The sequence below is a fragment of the Molothrus ater genome, chromosome 1 (genome assembly GCF_012460135.2).
Source record: "Molothrus ater isolate BHLD 08-10-18 breed brown headed cowbird chromosome 1, BPBGC_Mater_1.1, whole genome shotgun sequence".
Classification (NCBI taxonomy): domain Eukaryota; kingdom Metazoa; phylum Chordata; class Aves; order Passeriformes; family Icteridae; genus Molothrus; species Molothrus ater.
The window spans coordinates 141,958,984-141,979,021 of record NC_050478.2 but is presented as its reverse complement, the minus strand read 5'-3'; the positions used below and the strand labels follow the sequence as shown (position 1 = coordinate 141,979,021).

Genomic DNA, 20,038 nt, shown 5'->3' with positions numbered 1-20,038 from the left:
CGTACTACTACTAGATTGGAGTCACAGCCATAAGGCATCTGGTACCTGCACTGGGGATGTTTAAGCATGGGCTAATGCACTGCAGGCATTATTACAATACAAATTAAAGACTCCAGAGCTCTGACAGCAGAATGGTACCAGACTTAGGTTCCCTCTCCCCCTTTAAATGGTTAGTGAGATCTAATATAAATGTGTGCTCTTGCAAAGTAGTGCTGCACTTCAATGCTTCTGCTAAGGGAATTGGGCATTCTTTAGAGTTCTTCAGGTGGTTTGAGAATGTAGAAAAATTGGGTATCTGTGGTGTTGCTGTTGTTTGGGTTTTTTACCCCAGTGGTGTGAATAGCCTTTTCTGGATTTTAATCACTGGATTTTAGTCTTGATTTTTTTCATGTCATTATCTGTTTTCTTCATTGTTCTAATTGTACTATTTAAACTAAAAACTAAACAGTTTTGAAAATACTTTTTGTGTGGTTCTGTGATATGTAGAAGTACCCAGTTGACAGGTTTTTTTAATAGTGTATGAGATGTTTTCAGCAGCATTTTGTTGCATAATTTTCAATGTTCTGATAATGTATGTCCTTGAAAAGCAAAGCTTGGCATGCCTGTTTATTCTATGCATGGTGAGGGAAACTAGTTTCTAATCCTGCCATTCCCTAAACAAGAGGCAGAAATAATGAAAGTAAAGGTATGGATACAAGACTGTGATTTACCCCTGCTTTCTTTCCTGAAGGGTAGTTACTGCTTAAATGACATCTTTCATGTGCTTTTACTTTCACCTGCATGCACTATAATCACTCAGACCCTGAGTCTGTACCTGCCTGCTCTGTTCAGTGATGTGTGTGTTCAGCTCTTGCTGTGAGATCCTGTGAAGTTCATGTCTTTTGCTGTTGGTGCCTTTTCACTCCTGGCCCAGCACAAGTTGAGAGTCCCTTTTGCTGATGGAGCTCAAACTTCCCCTATGCCGGGCAATACCTTCAGCTTAGAAAGACAGATGAGACTTTGAATTCAGCTGGTCCCTTTCCTTGTCTTGTGGCAGTATTTCTGCAAGACCTCTACACAAATGTGTTACTCTTCCTGAAAGAGGTCTAGTGAAAGGAAGCTGCCTGACCTTTCAAGAGTTGCATGTTACCTGGTCTTATAGTTGAATGGGTTGTGCAATCTGAAACTTCTCTGCTGAAGCCAAACTGATTGTTTCTTGTTCTGCACCACTGGAAAAGAGATGATGGACAGCATCAGGGATGCTCTTGAAATCAGTGTTGGGACTTGCTGCTGAGTTCTTGTTCTGAATATAAGAAATAGGCAGTAGATAGGGTAGATTTAGATTGGACACAAATTGCTTTAATTTACAGTGAAGGTGGTGAGAGAGTGGAGAAGGTCACCCAGAAAAGTTGTGGATTCTCCACCATTGGAAGTGTTCATGTTCAGTCTGGATGTGGCTGAGAACAACCTTATCTAGTAAAAGATATTCCTGCTCCTGGCAGGGGGCTTGGACTAAATGGTCATTAAATGTCCCTTCTAACTTAAGCTGTTCTGTGAATGTGTGTATTTGAAAATCTAAGGAGTAATGGAATAGATTTTGTGTACATCTCTATGTCATAAAGAATGAAGTTTCTCTTGCCAGCAAAATTCCTGTTTCAGTTTGTAGAAAGATTTGAGACTTTAGATGCAGCTTAGGAACATTCATGATACTCACTCTTGATGCTTTTCAGAGTAGAAAGAGGGAAAGCCACCAAGCAGAGTTTTTTGGATGGAGAAGAGCAATTCTGAACTTCAGGCAAGATGATGCTGATTCTGTTCACCCCTTTATGTTGCAAGACCTTTTGTGACTTGTTAAGGGTCTAGGCAGTCCTGTCCGTGAGTCGTGGACTTGTTTAAATGAGTGGATTGTACAGAGGAGGATGTGCTAGTCTTTGGTAGCAATTTTTGACTTCTGCAGTTATGGCTGGCCAAGTGCTTTTTCACCCAATTGACTATTTATTCCTCTAGAAAAGAGGTAAAACTTCCAGTGCCAAATATTACCTGAGAAGGGAAACTGCCTCTCAAATGTTGTGTCTTCCAATGTGTTGAGACATCTGTGGCTGTAACCATTGTTTTTCCCTTTTTTTCCCTTTTTTTTAAATTTATTTTTTCCCCCTCCTTCTTTTTCTTTCAGACTGTTATTGTTTTCCTGTGCTCTTTCCCTCCACTCTTTCCTGGTTTTGTCTGTTAAAGGACTCTGGAAAAGTGGTAGTGTCTATGTGCAAACCTTACTTGCTGATTGCCATTTGTTATGTGTAACATCTGTGACCTTGTGTGGTGTTTAGCACAATAAAGTCTCTTTGCTACTTGGAGGTAGTGTATTGAATGCCACAAAAATGAGACATTCATAATAATCCTTGTGATTCTGTTATCTGGTAAAATTATAAAAAGAAATCTTTTGTTTCCAGCATGATTTACTTTGGAGGGGTGGGAGGTCACATGCACAAGCCAAGTTAAAATTTTTGTTCCAAAACCAGATCTGTGGCATTTGGATGTATTACTAGGGCGTGGATCTCTGTAACACTGTTGTGTGTTTGGGACTCAACTTTTTAGCTTATCATAGCTGAACAACAACACTGAGGTGGAGAAGTTCTTACTCCTGTGGCCTGTGCAGTTGTTTTCTTTTCCATTTCATTGAAGTCTTGCAGTTAGTCATTGTTAGTACTTTCCTGGAAGGCATGCAGCTCCTGGTTTGATAACCCCTGAGATAAAACCAAGGCACTGCTGTCTCCTGGTTCCTCTCTGTTACCTCTCTAGCTGAAACAGCCAGAATTGGGTTCTGGATTTGCTTTACTGAAGAGCACCTCCCTGGCTCTTTCCCCCTGTCCCAGAAGTTTAGATGGGTTTTTGCTGTGAACAAGATTCCAAACTGTTACTGCTGCCTTTGTACTTGATGTGTCAGCAAGAGCTGGTAATAGGGCTGCAAAGCCTTTCTGATAAATGAAAGAAAGCACTTAAAACAACACTGTCAAGGGTTTTTTGAAGATGGAATGAGTCTTGTATGTGGGAATTGGGGTGCAAGGAAATAAATTAATAAAGTAAGCATCTTTTTGCCTAATGGGAAAAAAAGAATCATAACTTCTTGGCAGAAAGAGTGAGAGAACATTTTAAAACTGTCAAGGCTGCTGATACTTAAGTTGTAATCTTAGATACAGCAATCTGGGTTCCTGTTCGTGCCTTTAGATGTCATCAATAACAGTTTCAGTAAATATCCTTTGCTGCAAGTCTATCCTTCCTTTTTTGAGAAATCATTGAGTTTCTCATATGTGTCTCTTGTCATTCCTGGTGTGGGATCACTGGCCTGAAAGGTAGGGAAAAAGTATCATCCAGAAATCTTTTGTTGAGTTGTGTTTATGTAGAGGGGTTGTGCTGGTTCACCAAAATATAAAAATTTCCCAAGGCTTAAATTCTTTTTCCCAAGCTGCATCTTGGTGATAATTTCCTGCTCTTCTGTGGTGTGGAGGGCTGATCTTGGCCAGCTACTTTTTATCTCTCCTTCCTCAGTGGGGTAGGGGAGAAAATCATACGAAAAAGCTCAATGATTGAGATAGAGGCAAAGAAATCACTTGCTAGTTATTGTCATGAGCAAACCAGACAGGGTGGAGAAGATGAAATTTATTGCCAGTTAAAATAGATGTGAATGGTGAGGAAGGTGGACAAAAATGGAGACATCTGCCCATGTCCATGGGGTCTGGGTGTCAGATGGGATTTCACTGAATGAGGATGGGTCACCCTTTTCCCCCTGGCAGTGTGGGAGCTGTGGCTCTGGAGGGCTCTGCCCAGGTCTGGGTGTTTGTCTGGCACTCCCAGACGCACTCGCTGTCCCTGGGGGAAGTTGTTTCATGTCCCTGATTGCGGAGGGACAGGCACGGGGCGCCGGGTGTTTCTCAGCCCTGAGGCTGAAAGGTGTTTCCCGTGTTTGCCCTGCCTGTGTTTGGCTCAGATTAGCTGGAGCTGGGCTGTGGGATCAGGTGACTAATCACCTATAAGCCCACTAATTAAGCAATGGGGTAGGATAATGGCATGCTGCAGCTTTCTGGTGACATGCTGGGTGACATGCTGAGCTCTGCTGAGGAGCTCCAGGGGCCTTGGTGCCGTGGAGTGTCATATGGCAGTGGGAAACACCCATGCCATGGAGGACAGGTCAAATTTCTTCCTTCAATGACTAAGATATTATTGGGCACAAAGTTATTTTGGGGGAAATAGTCCTTGGATTAATCCTTTAACAATTTAAAAGAAAATTATTTAAACAAACCCTCACTGTAATCGATCCTTGGCTTAATCCACGAGGAGCTAAATGGGAATTTGTGACCCAGGATCCTGCAGTGGCTCTTCCCTAAGCGTGGCTGCACCTGGGGGAGGCCTCCTGCTTTCACAGATAACACCAGGCCTGAGTAACCCTGACATTTAAAAAGGGAAAAATTAGTTTCTTTATCAGCCAGCTGAAATTGGAACTTGCAGAGGGAGCACAGGAAGCTCTGGGAGAGGCAGCATTAAAAATAGTGTGTTATTATTCTTCAGATGAGGCTTTATGTCGCAAAAGCGTGTCATGGACAAAGACATCAAATTCCACCTGCTGTTTCTTTGTGTTTAAATTGAGAAAGTAATACATGTTGAATCAAGGATGTGTATTTTTCACCACTGTTAACATTTCTCTTGACGCTGCTTTGACAACAGTGAGAACAGTTGCTGGAGGGGAGACACAGCAGGGCTGCCGTGCTCAGGAAGAGGTCTTGGGGAAGGAGTTGCTGGCCTGGGCACTGACACTGTGTGGATTTACAGCATTTGATTCCTGCCATCTCCTTAGTTTGTCCCCACAGGCATCACTTACATGGCTTTCTTGCTTCCTAGCTGCTGGAGTTGGGATAAACCCCTGGTTATTTGGTCTTGTAAAGTGGTGGTAGGTGTTGAGCTCTTTTACTGTAGGTAGGAATGAAGGGGGTTTCAGTTTCAGCAGGGATGTGGTGGTGGAAATGTTCTTTGGAAAAGCTGAAAGGAATGATGCAGTTTAGTGCGTGACTTCGTGATCTGAGGGAGAGATGAGCTTGTGGATGTGGCTCCAGCAGGGAAAAGTGAGAGCAAATTATTCTGGAAGCCAGATGAAGTACATGCCTCTTACTTTCAGCTGAGTGTGAAACCAAGATATGGCAAGCTGAGCAAATAATATAGGACTTCATATCTCCAATGTAAAACTGCTGGAAGGTTTTCTTCAAAAATGCAAAAACAAGCAAAAAAAGAACTCCAACAAAATCCACCAGCGAAGGTATTAATTCAGTGACATTTAAAAGCCCCAAAAGCTCAATTTTTCTACTGTCTGAAATGAGATCAGATGCTCATTGCCACTATATAGGGAGCCCAGGTAAACAAACTGCATTGATTTCAACCAAACAAATACAGCAAACAATTAAACAAAGTGTGCTCTTACCGGTTACTTGAGCAGCCTTGGTTTGAGGAAAACGGCATTTTTATAGGCAAGAACTAAATAGTTGTGGAAATGTTTGACTTCTCCAAATTTGCTTTCCAGACTAACCAAAAGTAAAAAAAAAGGGGGGTTTCTTCCTGAGCTGTGTTTTGATAGGAACAAGCTTGCTTGGGAAGCAGCTAAACACAGGGCTGCTTGTGTCAATCTCCTCCATGCCACCAGGTGTGTTTAGCTGGATAATACACCAGGGAGATGGAAACATAATCGGGCTGCTTTGGTATCCTCTGCTTGCCGGCTTGCATTCTGCTGGAGAATCCTGTAAAGCCTTGGGCCGTGCTGGTGATTGTCAGGGCTCCTGGCATGCACATGCATAATGCATGCACGGGGTGCAGGTGACACTGAGAGATGGGGTTCAGAGTAGGGATTGCAGTAAGACTAATAGGTTTAAGGAAATAGCATTTTTTGCCTCTTTTAAATAATTGGGTTTCTTTCATTTTTAAAATGTCTGACAGTTTTTTGCTTAGCACAAAGCACTTTATATTCTAGGTCTTGCCACCCAGACAACTGCTATTTTCTCTTCCACTTTCTGTATTTGCCATTGGCTCTGTCATGTGTAGGGTATAACAAGGTTTTATGAACACCTGCTTTGCATTGTTTGGGGTCTTTTCCCTTTCTGTTTTCCTCTTTGCAAAAACTCCACAAGCTTTGCTGAGAAATAGAGTACCAGTAGGCTTCCAAGCAGGTGTCTTGGGAAGGAAGCTGCCTTGCCAGGGTGTACTGAGGAGCTGGAATTTGTCTGACAGCTTTTGGGGAAGGACCTGTCTTTGCCCTGAAAACAAAACACTGTCTCTCACGGCAGTGGATTTTGGTTTACTTACAAAAATCAGACCAGTTTATAAGGGTGGATTGAGTTTGCTACAAGCAACTGCACTTTTCTTGCAACCTCTTCCAGTCAGAGCTGGGGTAATGTTAGCCTTGAGGATCTGCCTTATCTGGGTTTTATTGTGTTGTTGCTCTGGTAACAGCAAGTCTTATACCTTTATTAAAGGAAGCAGGGATATTTTATTTTACTCTCTAGACTCCAATCAAAGGGAAATGTTGAGGTTTCTTTCTACCACATTTTTGCTGTTAGCAGAAAATTTGTACTTGCTCTGCAGAGAGCAATTTCATGGCAGAGAGCAATTTTTTGTTTTAAATTTGGCAAATAAAGATCAGGACTTGCAAGAATACTTTGTGTTCATATTCTAAGTAAAACTTTGGGTTTTAATCCAGTCTTTAAAAATGGGGGAAATTCTATAGGAGACTTGAAGTCAGGAAGAAATAAACCTTATTAAGCACTTTGTATACACTCAGTGCCATGCTCTTTTATCAGCTTCAATTCAGAAATTGTCTCCAAGGCTTTTGACTGTTTTGGAAACAGGTCTTGCAGTGACAAGGTAGCTGTTGGGAAAGCTGATTGTCTTGAGCTGTCACTATGCTTTTCTGTGTGCAATTACAGAGTTATATTGAGGCAGTGCTTGAAGTGGTGTCTTAGTCAAGTCACACTTTATTGTACAGGCTCTAAACCTGGAAAAAAACACAGATGATCACTTGGTAAAGAAGAACAATTCTGATGCTGCCTTTGGTTTTGTGAGCCTCTCTGTACATGCTGTTGCGGTATACTAGTGCCCTGCTTTGAATGGGCTTGGTTTTTGCTCTATCCATCCAAAGGAAGGCTTTTCTTTTTGCTGCTTCAGTTGAAATCCCTCTTGCCCAGTGTTTCTATTCAGAAAAACTGTAAAGCCTCATCAGAGGACTACTGTTTCATCTGGATTTAGAAGCAGTTGATTTTGGTGTTCATGGATTTAGTACAGTTTTAGTTATTGTTTTACATCCAGTTTAATTTGATCTATAGTCTTAAAATCAGAATGGTCAAATCAAGTGTTCATTGTTGTGTTTTGTTTTTTGTTGCAGGGAAGTTATCCAGTATGGGAAGATTTTATAAATAAAGCTGGGAAACTGCAGTCTCAGCTTCGGTAAGTTTTATGTTACACAGTCAAGATCCCCTACAGTTCCTTGGATGTGCAAACATTAAGATTAAACACAGCTTTTGCAAGGATAATTTTCTAAGCATGTCCTAGTAAAATTGTGCATATTTCTTAGTCAACACCTGCATGTAATTTTTTAAATACTACTACTGGTGTTTTATCATATTTAGGAAAATTCAAAATATGCCACCAACTATACACAATAAATATAAAATGAACTAAATTCGATGGATATTGATGAAAAATTGGAAAGAGTTTACTGTTGTTTAGCAAATACACATTTGGAATTAGGTCTGTGTTACCCTTTTTATTAGTGTAGAGTACAAAGGGGTTATGTGGGAAGAGGGCTCAAAATATTAAAAAATCTTTGGTAGCCTTAACAGTATTTTCTTCTGACTTGAAAATGAAGATAATTGTTTTGCTGGATCATACATTGGTGATTATTAAAACCTAAGGATTTGGGGTATACTTTGAAAATGACATTCTGGATTTTTTGATATATGGCAGAAGTATCACACTCAGACCAATTCTACCTCTAGAATTCATTCATTTGTAAATTTGTTTCTGCTGATACACATACAAGCTCCATTTCCTCACAACTCTCCCTAAACCACAATCTCCTCTCTGTTCTGCAGAGCACCAGTTTTTTTCCCCAGCAGCTGTGGTGGTAACAGGTTATTGGCAGTCTGGTTTGTGGTTCTGTGTTGCATTATGAACCATTTCCCAGAGAAGCTGGGGGTTTGCTTCATTTCCCCTAAACAGCTGGAATATGCTGTTCTGCTACACTGTGCCTAATGTGCCACACTTGCATATGTTTTTTTTCCTTTTCCAGCAATCATGTCACAGTGAGTATGGAAGATGTAGAGGAAGTAGAGAAGGAGGAAAAATGGAGAACTTTCCTAGCATTTTGTACTCTCCAAACACAGGCCTTCTGGGATGGCATGAGACACAGTTTTGTTTAATTCCCAGTCCTGTGGTGTTGCATTCTGTCAGTGCAGTGCTACAGGAACATGCAAGCAGGCAGCTTGAAAGCCTGTGTTCGAGGATTTGCTGTTTGTTTCTAGCAAATGTGAGCCTTTTACTGCTGTTTCATTTCTGTGTGCTCTGATAAAGGACAGCAGATGCCATTTGAGCTGGAGCCAGATCTTTCTGGATCTTGTTACTGGGGAAATGGAACTTTGTTATTAGCAATATAATTAATAATTAACAACATAGTACATGAATAACAGGGTGACCCACAAGTTTGGAAGATGAACATCACAAACAGTGTTAAGGAAAATTTTAGAAAATATTTTCTGGTTCCAGGGCCCAATATTGCTAGCTAGCTGTCAGGGTGGGGGGTTTGCCCTCCCTTTAATCTCCTGGGCATGTGGAGAGTCCTTATGCATTTGCTTGGTCCTGTCATGCCTGGGGTGGTTTTTTCTGTGTGTGTTCAAATCTTTTGTGCTGTCAGTAGGCCATTTACCACACTACCAGTTATGTCCTCTGTACCTTGAGCATATTTGGAGTGAGACTTGCATAAAATCTGACCTAATTAAGCAGTCCTGTGGTCTTTCTGGCTGAGGATCAGCTTCCCTGCAGGTCTGCTGGGTTTTTTGAGGCTACCAAGGAACTCTTGAAACAAAGTGAATGTGATAGTCCCTGTTCTGGATTTTGCTTGAAAAGGCTGACTGACACCACCAGGAGAGAAAATCAGAGTTACTGTTAGAAAAGATGTGCAGAAACAGAACCATGAGGTAACTGTGGAGAGGGCACAATTGTAGAGCCCTGGCCTACTTTCTCTTTAATTGGGTCAACCAGACTATAAACCTTCAGAAATTGGGACTGACCTGAGGTGTTCAGGGCTCTGGGGCATGCTTATCTAGAACAAACGTGTCTGGAAATGGTAACTCACGTTTGCTGTCCCCTTGAACAGATCTGTCCAGCACAGGTCTGGGGGTGCTTTCCACACGTGGAGGGAGATTGGGCTAGGGAGGTTGACACTTTGGATTGTGAAGTCTGAGGTTGCTGCTGTACCTCTCAGGAAGGGTCCTGCTTGGAGGAACACTAGATCAGAAAGGGGTTTTGGTAATTTTGGGGGTTTGAGGGTTGGTGTTTTTTTGTGGGTTTGAGTTGTTTTGGTTTTTTTTTCTTGAAATGGAGGGGTTTTTTTTCTTCTTTTCCCACTTTTCCATTTGTCCAAGAACTCCAGACCAGTCTGATTTCCAAAAAATTTTCTGTTTCAAGGGATGCTCATGCTCCCCACATGAAAAATGCAGGCAATTGTTTGGCTAGGATCCTAGATAAAAAGAAGTTCCTGCATGTTTATTCTTAAAATATGCATGCTCCCTGAAAATAGCAGTGGCTATAATTTGTTCACTAATGGGTGGAGTATAATGTGTGTTAGATTTGTTTTTCATGTTTGACTGCTTAATATTAGTTCTTCAGAGGAAATCAGCTAGAAGGAGGGTGGCTGTGCTCTTTTGAAACAGCACCTGTCCTGTGCAATTCTCAGCATGGAATTAGCGTGGCTGCCTCCAAGTCCATAGTGCTAACACAAAGCAAGGAAGGGATTAAGAAATGAAGGAGGGAAAAGGCTAAGTTCAGATATAAAAGAGCATACTTTTTGTGGCCTCTGCAAGTTCACAGTGTTATTCTTTATAAGCCTAAATGTTTTTGGCAGTAATTAAATAGGCATCAATGAGACACTGCTAATGTTTTGTTATCTGTATGCATTTCAGGACTACAGTAGTAGCAGCTGCTGCCTTTTTGGATGCCTTTCAGAAAGTGGCTGACATGGCTACTAATACACGTGGTAAGCAGATGTGTCAATATTGAGTTTAACAGAATGCTGTGTGGTTTATACCATTTGTAGTAATAAAAAGAAGTCTTGTTACGTTGACAAGCAGATCTGTGAGACATCTGTTAGATGGACTTGCACTTTGAAAAAGTGGCACGTGAAAAAGGAAGTTGTCTTTACTGAAAAAAAATGCTGGAAACCTGTAATTTAAATGTGTCATCAATCATGTGAACACTTCTTAATTACCATTTGAATTATACGTTGATGAATAATATTTTAGAAAGCAAGATTTACAGAAATCTGTATTCACTAACGCCTCTGTACCTTGTGGAAATGTAAAAGGCTTGATACTCAGCTGGAATAAATAACTGTGGGGCTGCTGGAGACAGAGCAGACACTGGCTGATGCTATGGCCTTCAGGGTCTGCCAGTAATGATGACAGTGACCTGTACTTAGATCTGTGAGCAAAGACTTTGTTTGTGATTCCCCTTTAAGTCTGAGGTTCTTGGTCAAACTGAGTTTTCCTGGGCTGTGGGCTTCTCTGGGTAGCAGTCTCAGCTTATTGGTGAGTATGGAGAGCCAGAATAGTGCAGCTGGCATTCTTTCCAGCCTGCTGAGTTGGAAGGAGACAAAAGGCTGCTTCTCTCTGATGCTGGATGCCCAGTGACCAAGGCATCATGTGCAGATGTCCCTGCAGTGGTGTAGGGCATTCCCCATGGTCACTGTCCTTGGACTGCTGCTGAAGAGTAAATCCAGAGTGCAGATAAATCACTGCTGAGGGAGCAGCTCTTGGTCACCTCTAACCCTAAAGGTTTTGTAGCATTTTTTAAAGTCCTAATGTGCTATTGGCATTTGACTTGGAGAGTAAAAAGGTAATATTGCTGACATGAAGGGTGTTCATTCCCATTAGCAGAGTGCAAGCTCAGTCAGACTTCCTTTACCTCTGGCTTACAGGAGGAGTGGCAGCTGCTGGAGTGAGTTCCAAGTCAGAATGACAAGAGGGAAAAATACTTCTTTTTCCTGTCTAAAGCTAATATTTACATTCTGATAAGAAGATCCTCATTATATGCATACCTACTGTAAATTAGAGGTAATCTACTCACATAAAATAATAAACATGACTGAAAGTGGAATAAACTAAGGAAGAACTTCACTTGGATTTCTAACATGTCCTTCCTTCAAGCATGTTCTCTTTCTTCTGTTCTCCCCAAGGGGAAACAAAGTCAGTGACCAAAATCCTCGAGACTTGTCTTCTAGCTATGCTGGCAGGCTTATAGGACTTTCATTGAGATACCAGAATGACTGAAACTTTTCCCACTCTCAAACAAAAATGGCTTGTGTGGGTTTTTGAAGGCTATTTTGCACTTTCTGCTGTGTCGTGTCTTGTCTCTTATCTCTTCGAACACATCCTTTACAAAAGGAGCTCTGTGAATCCAGGCATGCCAAATTTGTATAGCTCCTCTGTTCTGTCTTCTGCCTTTTCTGACTGAAAGGATAGAAGGGAATTTTGGTTTTATTTTTAGGAAGTGATGTTCTGGGCATTGAATCAAAACTCCAAGTTAGCTGCTGGTTGTGATCTGCCACCCAACCCAAGTTCCATTTGTGCCCATTCAAGTTTATCTCTGAGGTTGCACCTTGCTCCTTTAACAAATACTGATCATTCTACCTTGCTGTGGACAAGGATAAACACCTGTCCCCATGGAAGGTGATGGCAAAAATCCCTGTGGCTTATGAGGGCACAGTTCAATAAAAACATATTTTGCCATCAGTTTAAGGAATTCTATTCCAAAACTGAAACAGAAAAACTTAATATTTTTTTCTCTGATATGGGAATTTTAGCAGGTTCTCAGTTTTCCCTTTGAGTGGTTACCTAAAGTGAAAAATCCTTTCTTAAATTTTCCCTGTTACTTACCCAGTATGTAAAATTATGTATCTGATCGTCTAATCAAACATCTGGCTGTGTTCCACCCTGTTTAGAGGGTTAACAGATAAACCAAAGTTTACAGTTAACAGATTAACCAAAGTGAGACCAAGTCATGTTCAGCTGCTGGGGATAAATGAGACTTGAGTAGCACTTCCCATGACAAAGGCAGGGAGGTTGGTATATTTTACATCATGAGGCTGGTTTATCATTGCATGAGCCAAATGCTTCTTCTGGGAACTAACTGTGTATGGAAATGCTGGAGCAGGTGCCTGCTCTGGAGGGACAGTGTTAGTTCCTTGTAGGATGACTGAAGTGTTGTGAAGCTGGTGCTGCCTTTAATTTGTAATTGCTTGTAGTTCTACAGAAAGTGGCCTGTTATTTTAAGACTCATTGATCTAGCCGATGAAAGTGTTTTATCAGTCAACAGAAGAACTCTGGCTACTCTTTAATCTGTTTGCAGCAGCATTAGCTTTGAAAGAAGAAAAAGTGTTTGCCTGGATATACATGTGCATACACATGCAAGGGGAGACACTCTCCTTTCAGTCACCAAGTGTTCAAGAATGAGAGCTTATTTCCATCATTGCCAGTCCCTGTTCCAACTGGTAGCCTTACCTTGTGTGCCATTACTGCTGTTCCCAAGCACTGTCTTTGCTCTTCTGGTGCATTGTTCTCTCCAAGCCATTTACTTCCTTCTAATCCTGCAGTGGTAGCAATGTTAATCTTCACGTTCCCATCTGGAGCTCAGAAGGCATAACTGGAGCTCTGCCTGTGGTCAAACCTGATTGGATGAGTCAGATAACCTGTACTTTGCTGTATTTTTTTCTCTTGGTAGCTTCTGAAGTAGGAAAAGCCCTGAACATGAAGTACCTGATGTTTTGTGGTGACTCAATACACAAATTAATTCCCAACCAGCTCCTTTCAGCTTTTGCTTCCCCCTTTGCTGTCTCTCCATTTTGATGTGCATCAACCCAAAGTTATCTCTTTTTTCCTCAGTTTACTTTCCTTGGTTCAATGCTTTGATTTTAGCCTGACAAGGGAAAACACAGGGAAATTAATTCTGATGCATGTATCACCAAAATGTTAGATTTCTGTGGGTCTGGTCATCTGAGAATCATCATTTGAGTGGGGGAGATTGTTAAGTTATGTTGCTAATGTAAAGTAATGCTAGCTGTATAGCAGTGTGTGCTGTTTTTGCTGGCATCAGAGATTTTTGAAAACAAAATTCCTTCAGATGTTTTGATTTTTGAGCTCTGACAAAATAGAGACATCTATGTAGCAGTTTTTGTTGTTCAAGCTGCATCTGTTTGGCATACAGCCCAGCAGAACTTGGTAGTCTGCAGTGAATCTGTATTATCTCTCACTATGATTATTAAAGAGAATGCTTACAAAATATTAAATGAATGAGGTGCTTCAGGGTACCTTTAAATCCTTAATATTCCTTAAATAGTGTAATAATAACTCTTGAATACCTTAAAAGTGAAGTTTCCTTTTGGGGAGATGTGTGCTCATGAGTTTTCGTTCAGGCTTTTTTAACATGGCTTATTTCTTTCAATATTTGAGATTCTGAATGTTTTTACCTGCATCAATTCTAACTGAAGCATGGAAGACATTTAAATCTAATATAATTTAATTTCTGTTTACCTGATTATTTGTGCAATAAAAATATATTCCCTTATGAAGACAAGAACTGTGCATCACAAATACTGTGTTTATATGTGATATATGTTCAAGTTGGCTTTCAACAGTTTGTAAAAGGACGTGTGTAAATTGCTTTGCTTTTTGTATGCTAGTCTTCTTCTGCCTCTGCTGCATTTGAATGTCCTTTGTAGATAAGTACTAGAGCTCAGGAACTTGAAAAAGTAGGTGTGAAAAGTGACTATCCTCCTTGTGTTATGAGGGAGATTAATGTGAAGATATGCACACTTCTTATATATCCACTTAATTCACCATCAGCAGCTTCCCAATAAAACCTTGCCCCAATCTTGCCTACCTGCACAGGTGTAAATTAAAATTTATGGAAAGATGATCAAAAAGCTTTGATTTACTCAAGCTTAAAATTGATCTTCAAAGTGAGATTGTTAATGAGGCAGCTGATACTCAAGTCTTGTGGTTTTTTGTTTTTCATTCATATTGAAGGGTTTTGCATATACATAGGTGTGCTTGATATTAGCAGATTAGTTAAATCACTTCAAGGGGTGTCAGTGTATCACACAGCTTTCTCTGGCCAGCTGGATTCCATGCATTGTAATGCTGTTTGAAGTTCCCTCTTGGCAAGTGCTACTAGAGGTATGTTTTCCCTGCCTTTGGTAATTCTGACATCTAGTATGTTTTCCATCTCTTTCATTTTACAGGTGTCTGAGAGGATTTTAAGGCAATGCAGTGTTGCAGGACATTCCACTTGAGCAGGAGACCCTTTCTGCTGGACTGAGGGTTTTGAGATCAGGGAGGACATTGTGGGTAGTCAGCCAGCTACCAAGGGGCACTGAGTAGATTTGGAAGCAAAACTCAGTCTGTGTCTGCATGGCATGCAGCAGCAGCAGGGACCAAAATCAGCACAGTAATTTTAATGTTACCCTTTCAAGGGGTCGGATATATCAGTGTGGAAGAAGTGCTACATTAAAGTGCCTGCACTTTTTTCAGGCCTCATTAAATTTCAACAGCACACAAAAATGTAAATATGGTTTAACACTTTTACTTATTAAATTTGATTAATATTTGTGAGTGTCTATGTCAGGTAGCTCTTCTGTGGCACTACTCAGTGACTGCTCTTCATGTTTAATAAGGCTGCTTAAAATAGTACCTTTGCTGCAGATTGGTGTTCCTGGACAGACTCTGCATCCATGTTGTTCCAGGTAGTGTGTAAGTACCCCTTCAGACACCCTTAGTCTGGGTGATCCATTGTTATTTTGGCCAGGATCTATATTGTATGTACTGAAGTGGTTTCCCAAGGTGCCAAGCTGCACAAAGTGTTGCAGGGCTGGAATTATCTGTGAGCTCCCAAGTGAGTGTGCTTAGGCATCCTGAACCAGGAGCTCACTGCAAAGATGGCAGAGTGTGAGCCAAGGTAGGGTAGGGTCTTGGTGCTACAGCAAAATGTAATGGACAGTACTGAAGGGTGTTTTCTATTGATTTATTTATTTCCATGAGGGGAAAAAAAAAAAGATGGAACAGAAGTGAAGGCTGGGGAGGAGAAAGACATCACAATCTACAGCAATAGACATACAGCTGTATAACATTTCTGAAATGGACTGGTTTGCTCCTGGCTATGGACTGGGGAGATGTGATGGTGATCTGTGCCTAATTTCAGAGTGAAAACAAAGCTGGTCACAAGAGGAAAGGCATTCTCATTGTCCCATTCCTTCGTCTGACTCCTCTTTAATTTCAGATATTCATACTCAAATAGCAAAACCTTTGTTTGAGCTTCCTGTCAGATAAGATACGACTGTCATAAGTACTTATTCTCCTGTGGAGTCTTTGAAGAAAAATAATACAGTCCAGACTTTTCCTTTGTGGATATTCATATATAAAATAATCAGGAAGAAAAGTATTAAAATGAGCCATTCAGTCTTCCATTATGTTTTCATGAAGATGTTGCAAAATGCAGGACCAAAATCAGAATCACTGGCAGATAATTTTGAAGCTGGATGCATATTACATATCTGTTGTGTTTGGAGAAATGGGACTTGGATATTCTGCTTAACAACAGCTAAAACTACAAATCACAAGGCCATGTTGTGTTACTCACTGTTTCTGTGTTCTCACCTCTCTCTAGACCAGTAGCAAATGTCAGTCCGTGTTTGTCACCATGTGTGTCGTCCTGAGAACTCTGCTTCTGATGTGAGCCCCTTTGTCTGGAGCAGACAAAATGGGTTGAACATCTAAAATGCTCAAACACAAAAGAAATGGTTTGGTTATTAATGATTTTATACTTAGGGCTGGAAAGGGCTGCACTGCAGGTAAAACATTGCCATTGTCTTTTCTTTGGAGAAGTGCAGGCACTGCAGCTTAAAAAAATCTTACTTATTTATGCCTTATTTTTTTCCTTGAGGTCAAGACAAAATCTAGCTCAGGGTCATTGACAACATTTGTGCTGATTTATCCTTACCTAAGGAGTAATATTCAGGGCAAAAGTGAAAGATAATTGCTATAATAACTTACATAGTCAGATGTCCCTTTGTAAAGTGCAGAGAGTGACACAGGAGTGGAGTTTGCATTTGCCTTACAACCCAGTATTTTTTTGAGCTTACTGAGGTGCTGAGAGACTGAAATGTTGTTAGGAAAGGGTGTAAAGCCACCAGGTGATTGTGTGTGCTAAACAGAAAATTTGAATCCAAGACCAGCTTCTATGAGCGGGGGAAAAAAAAGGGCGAGGGATGAAGAAGCAAACAAACTTCTTTAGTACCTTGTCCAAGAAGTGGGCTGGTGTGTTAAGATAGCAGTGGCTGGACTTTTTTCACATGACTGAATGTAAGTCTGCTCACTGTCATCTGAATTGGAAATCATTGGGAGTGTGGGGAGGGGGAACAGCTCAGAGTTAATTTTTCATACACTTGGTTGTGGTTCTTTCTCCTTACTTATACAGCTGTGTTGCTTTTAGGAGGGTAGAATATCAGATCCTGGTTTTTCTGCAGGCTTGGGATGGATGGATTGATTGTTGTTTCCAGCTACATTATGAATTTATATCTCTGTGGGCATCTTCACACAGAGCACCTACACTTCAGTAACTAAATACTGGTTTTGTAGCTGTAAAGAATTTTCTCAGTCTTGGCAACAGAACCAAACTTTTAATGTCTTAATCATCCAGTTTGGGAAGTAATGAGGATAAACTGTAAGTGGCTTTAGGATTTCCTTCAGATGATTTATTAGTTTAGATGCAAAAGCATCCTTTTGATGATGGGATGTGGATTTGAAAGTGGAGGCTGAGGTTTTGGTTGGTGGTTGATTTTCCCAGTGTAGCACGTTTCTGTGGTGGGAGATCCCCTTTCAGGCTAATTCAAGCAGCCTTTTGATGTGATAAATTACTAGTTGGCACATAGTTACAATCCTGTAGTAATCACAACAAGGGAGTTGTTGCAGCTCTTATTTATTTTTAATCTGTCACCAGCTGGGTAACAAAGGTAGCTGAAGATCTGCTCTCATAGAGTTTTATTTAGTATCTTTTTTTATTTGCCATACAAGAGAAAGGGAAGTTCTGTGTCATGGGAAGAGAATTAGAAAATCAGTTCAGACTAAGCAAGTTTTCTGTGAAGTAGGGTAGTGCTTCTTGCCTCATGTACCTTGCCCATAACAATCTGTGGAGGCTGTGGAGCAGTTGCTGAGCTTCTGTGCCCTTGTGCTTTGTCCCTCACAGCTGCCTGGAAATGCAGGTTTGGGGTTGTCCTTTTCTTGGTCACCTCAGTGGTGGCTTCCTAGAAGACATATGTTGGTGAAGTATCAGATTTGGTGCTGTCAGCTGGCTTCTTGCAAACTCTCCAGACCTGGGGGTGTGAGTGTGACCAGAGCCCTGCAGTTCACCTCACTGCAGCCCAGTCCACCTGTCCTAAAACCACTTGTGAAGTTCCTTTGTATCAGCAAGGCAGTTTGTGCAAAGGCTGTGATATAAAATGTGTGCTTTCACTTGGGGTGTCTTCTCCAATTCCCTCAGTCTATTCCTATTCTGGCTGTACAGAAACTGTGTGTGTTTCTAATGACATGAGGGAGCTATACAAAAAGTGAAATTACAAGCTGCAGCAGACTAATTGTGAGTGGAGCGTCCATAACAATGGACTCCATCTAATCATTAACAAAAGCAGTAACAAAAGTCATTTTCTGAAGCAGCAGTGACATTTGCATTGTCTAACAGGTTTTTTTTTGCTCTCCATAAATCAGGCTGCCTCCCAGAAGGATGCTCTTCCACACATTTTCGTAGGTGTCAGGCCCGTAGATCGTATGTGTTCACTCTGTGTGTGTCCATGCAAACGAGTGTGCTGCTGCCAGGTGATTTACTCTGTGATATGATTCATCTCATGTTTGCATACCTGCTGCTTCTTGGGAAGCAGTGCATGTTCATGGTAATAATGAGGTCTTGCTTAAAAATAGACCAGCTTCCTTCATTTTCTTGTCCTTCTGTTTGCTTGATGATTTGTCGGCTGTTGCCAGCACAAATGTTTGTCCCTGTTGCTGTGCAAGCTGTTCACCCCTTCCCTCCTCCCTTCATGTTAGTTTTTTTCAGTGAAGCACTTCCCTGCTCTTTTCTTCCCTGGTTGATGTAGTAAAACCTGCCCTGTTCAGGCTTATAGGCTCATTTAGAAAGGTGAGGAAGAGTCCCCCCCGCTGTTTGTTGAATTTCAGTAGAAAATTCAGTTCTGCCTGGGACAAGAAGTGAATTGTGCTGTGTGTCTTCCTCTTCCACCCCCACGCACGATGGAGTCCAACCTGTAGAACTACTTCTGAAAAGTTAGAATAATATTACCTCACTGTTTCATTTCAGGGCTCAGAGTCCTCCCTCTTGTCTTTGTGCTTTCTACAACAGTTTTTTTCTACAAATTTATCTGTGACCTGCCTTCTATTCAGGTTGTTTTTTTGGACAGGGTGGAGAAGGAAAGGAAGATGGGCTATTTCCAAAGAAGCCCTGGGTTGTGACCTGACAGTACTTCCTGTAAAACGTTTGGACTGTCTGTACTTGCATACATGCTTAAATCTTCCTACTGCTTTGCAATTGGGGCTTGTTTTATTGTTTTCAAGATGGGCTTCTTGCATGTAAAAATGAGTACGTTTTCCAGTCTAATGAAGCCACTGAAAAATGCTGCCACCTTTCCAGCATCCATCCCAACTCAAGCTTTGTGGAAACCACTTCAAAACTAGGAGCAGTGGCAATTGTGTGCGTGGGCACGTTCATCTGCAGTGTCGTGGGGTAGAAGAGGTCTGAGTTTGTACAATCAGCTCCTGCAATTGTTGTGAAATTCTCCTCTCCCGCAGCATTTATTACTATGTAAAATTGAAATCTGCATGATTTCCTGCTGTGAGCGCCTGTGCCGAGGGACTGGTTTCTATAGTAACTAATATCAAGGAGCTGGCTGGGACTTTAGTTTGGAGCAGTATTTGAGCCTGTTCTGCAGTTCAATGCAGCCCTGTGCGAGTACCTGATGGATGACAAGCAAGCAGGCAGGTTTGTGGCTGCCATTACTACAGCAGTGGTGCTGTGCACCTTGGTGTGTACACTGAGGGCTAAAAATAGGCATTTTGCAAAATGGAGCTGGAGGTGAGGAGGGGGGATGTCTTTTTCTCTAACACCACTCCCCTGCCTTGGCAGAGCTGCCAGATGGAAGCACTGAAGAATACATAAATGAGTGTTTGTCCTGGAGTCACTTCAGCTCACCCTGAAGTGAAAGATATGCCTGGGAACTGGGTTCATTTTCTCCCAAGAGTAACAGCCATTGGTATTGCCATTACTCTGTTTTGAAGCAGAGCTGGTGTTTGTTCTGCTGAGTATGATAAATAGCATTGTTAATGTGTTTTTGTCTGCAGGACCATCTTCTGCCCTTACTTAGTCCCAGACACACCTGCTTAATGTATTTGATTTCGCAGGGTTAAGCAGCAGGTGGGAGTGTTAAAGCTTGGCTTGTAGAGACTGTAGGCTTTCAGGGTGCCGGGCAATATGCAAAGTCTGATTTGCACCATTTACAGTTAGTCCAGAATTAGTCCAGGGGTCGGGTGCATGAAAATGAAACTGATTCTTCTATTTATTCTATCTTCACTTTTAAAATTTGAATAATGTGATGGAGGTGAGAAAGCAATACAGAGCAGTGCTTGCTATCCAGACAAGTCCTCTAAGTACAGAAACTGGACTTAGGCAGCAGCAATGGTTTGGTCTCTTTTTTCCCAACCGC

The 20,038-nt window shown here is 41.4% G+C and overlaps 1 protein-coding gene across 15 annotated transcripts in view; it reads left to right on the top strand.

Moving 5' to 3' along the window:
- The window catches only part of MTSS1 (MTSS I-BAR domain containing 1), a 124,502-nt gene that overhangs the window by 9,426 nt on the left and 95,038 nt on the right, over nucleotides 1-20,038 (top strand). For all 15 annotated transcript variants that reach the window (XM_036379083.2, XM_036379078.2, XM_036379072.2 and 12 more), the window contains exons 2-3: nucleotides 7,394-7,455; nucleotides 10,188-10,261. In XM_036379083.2, coding sequence (XP_036234976.1) covers nucleotides 7,394-7,455; nucleotides 10,188-10,261 — 136 coding nt within the window. The remainder of the gene's footprint in view (nucleotides 1-7,393; nucleotides 7,456-10,187; nucleotides 10,262-20,038) is intronic.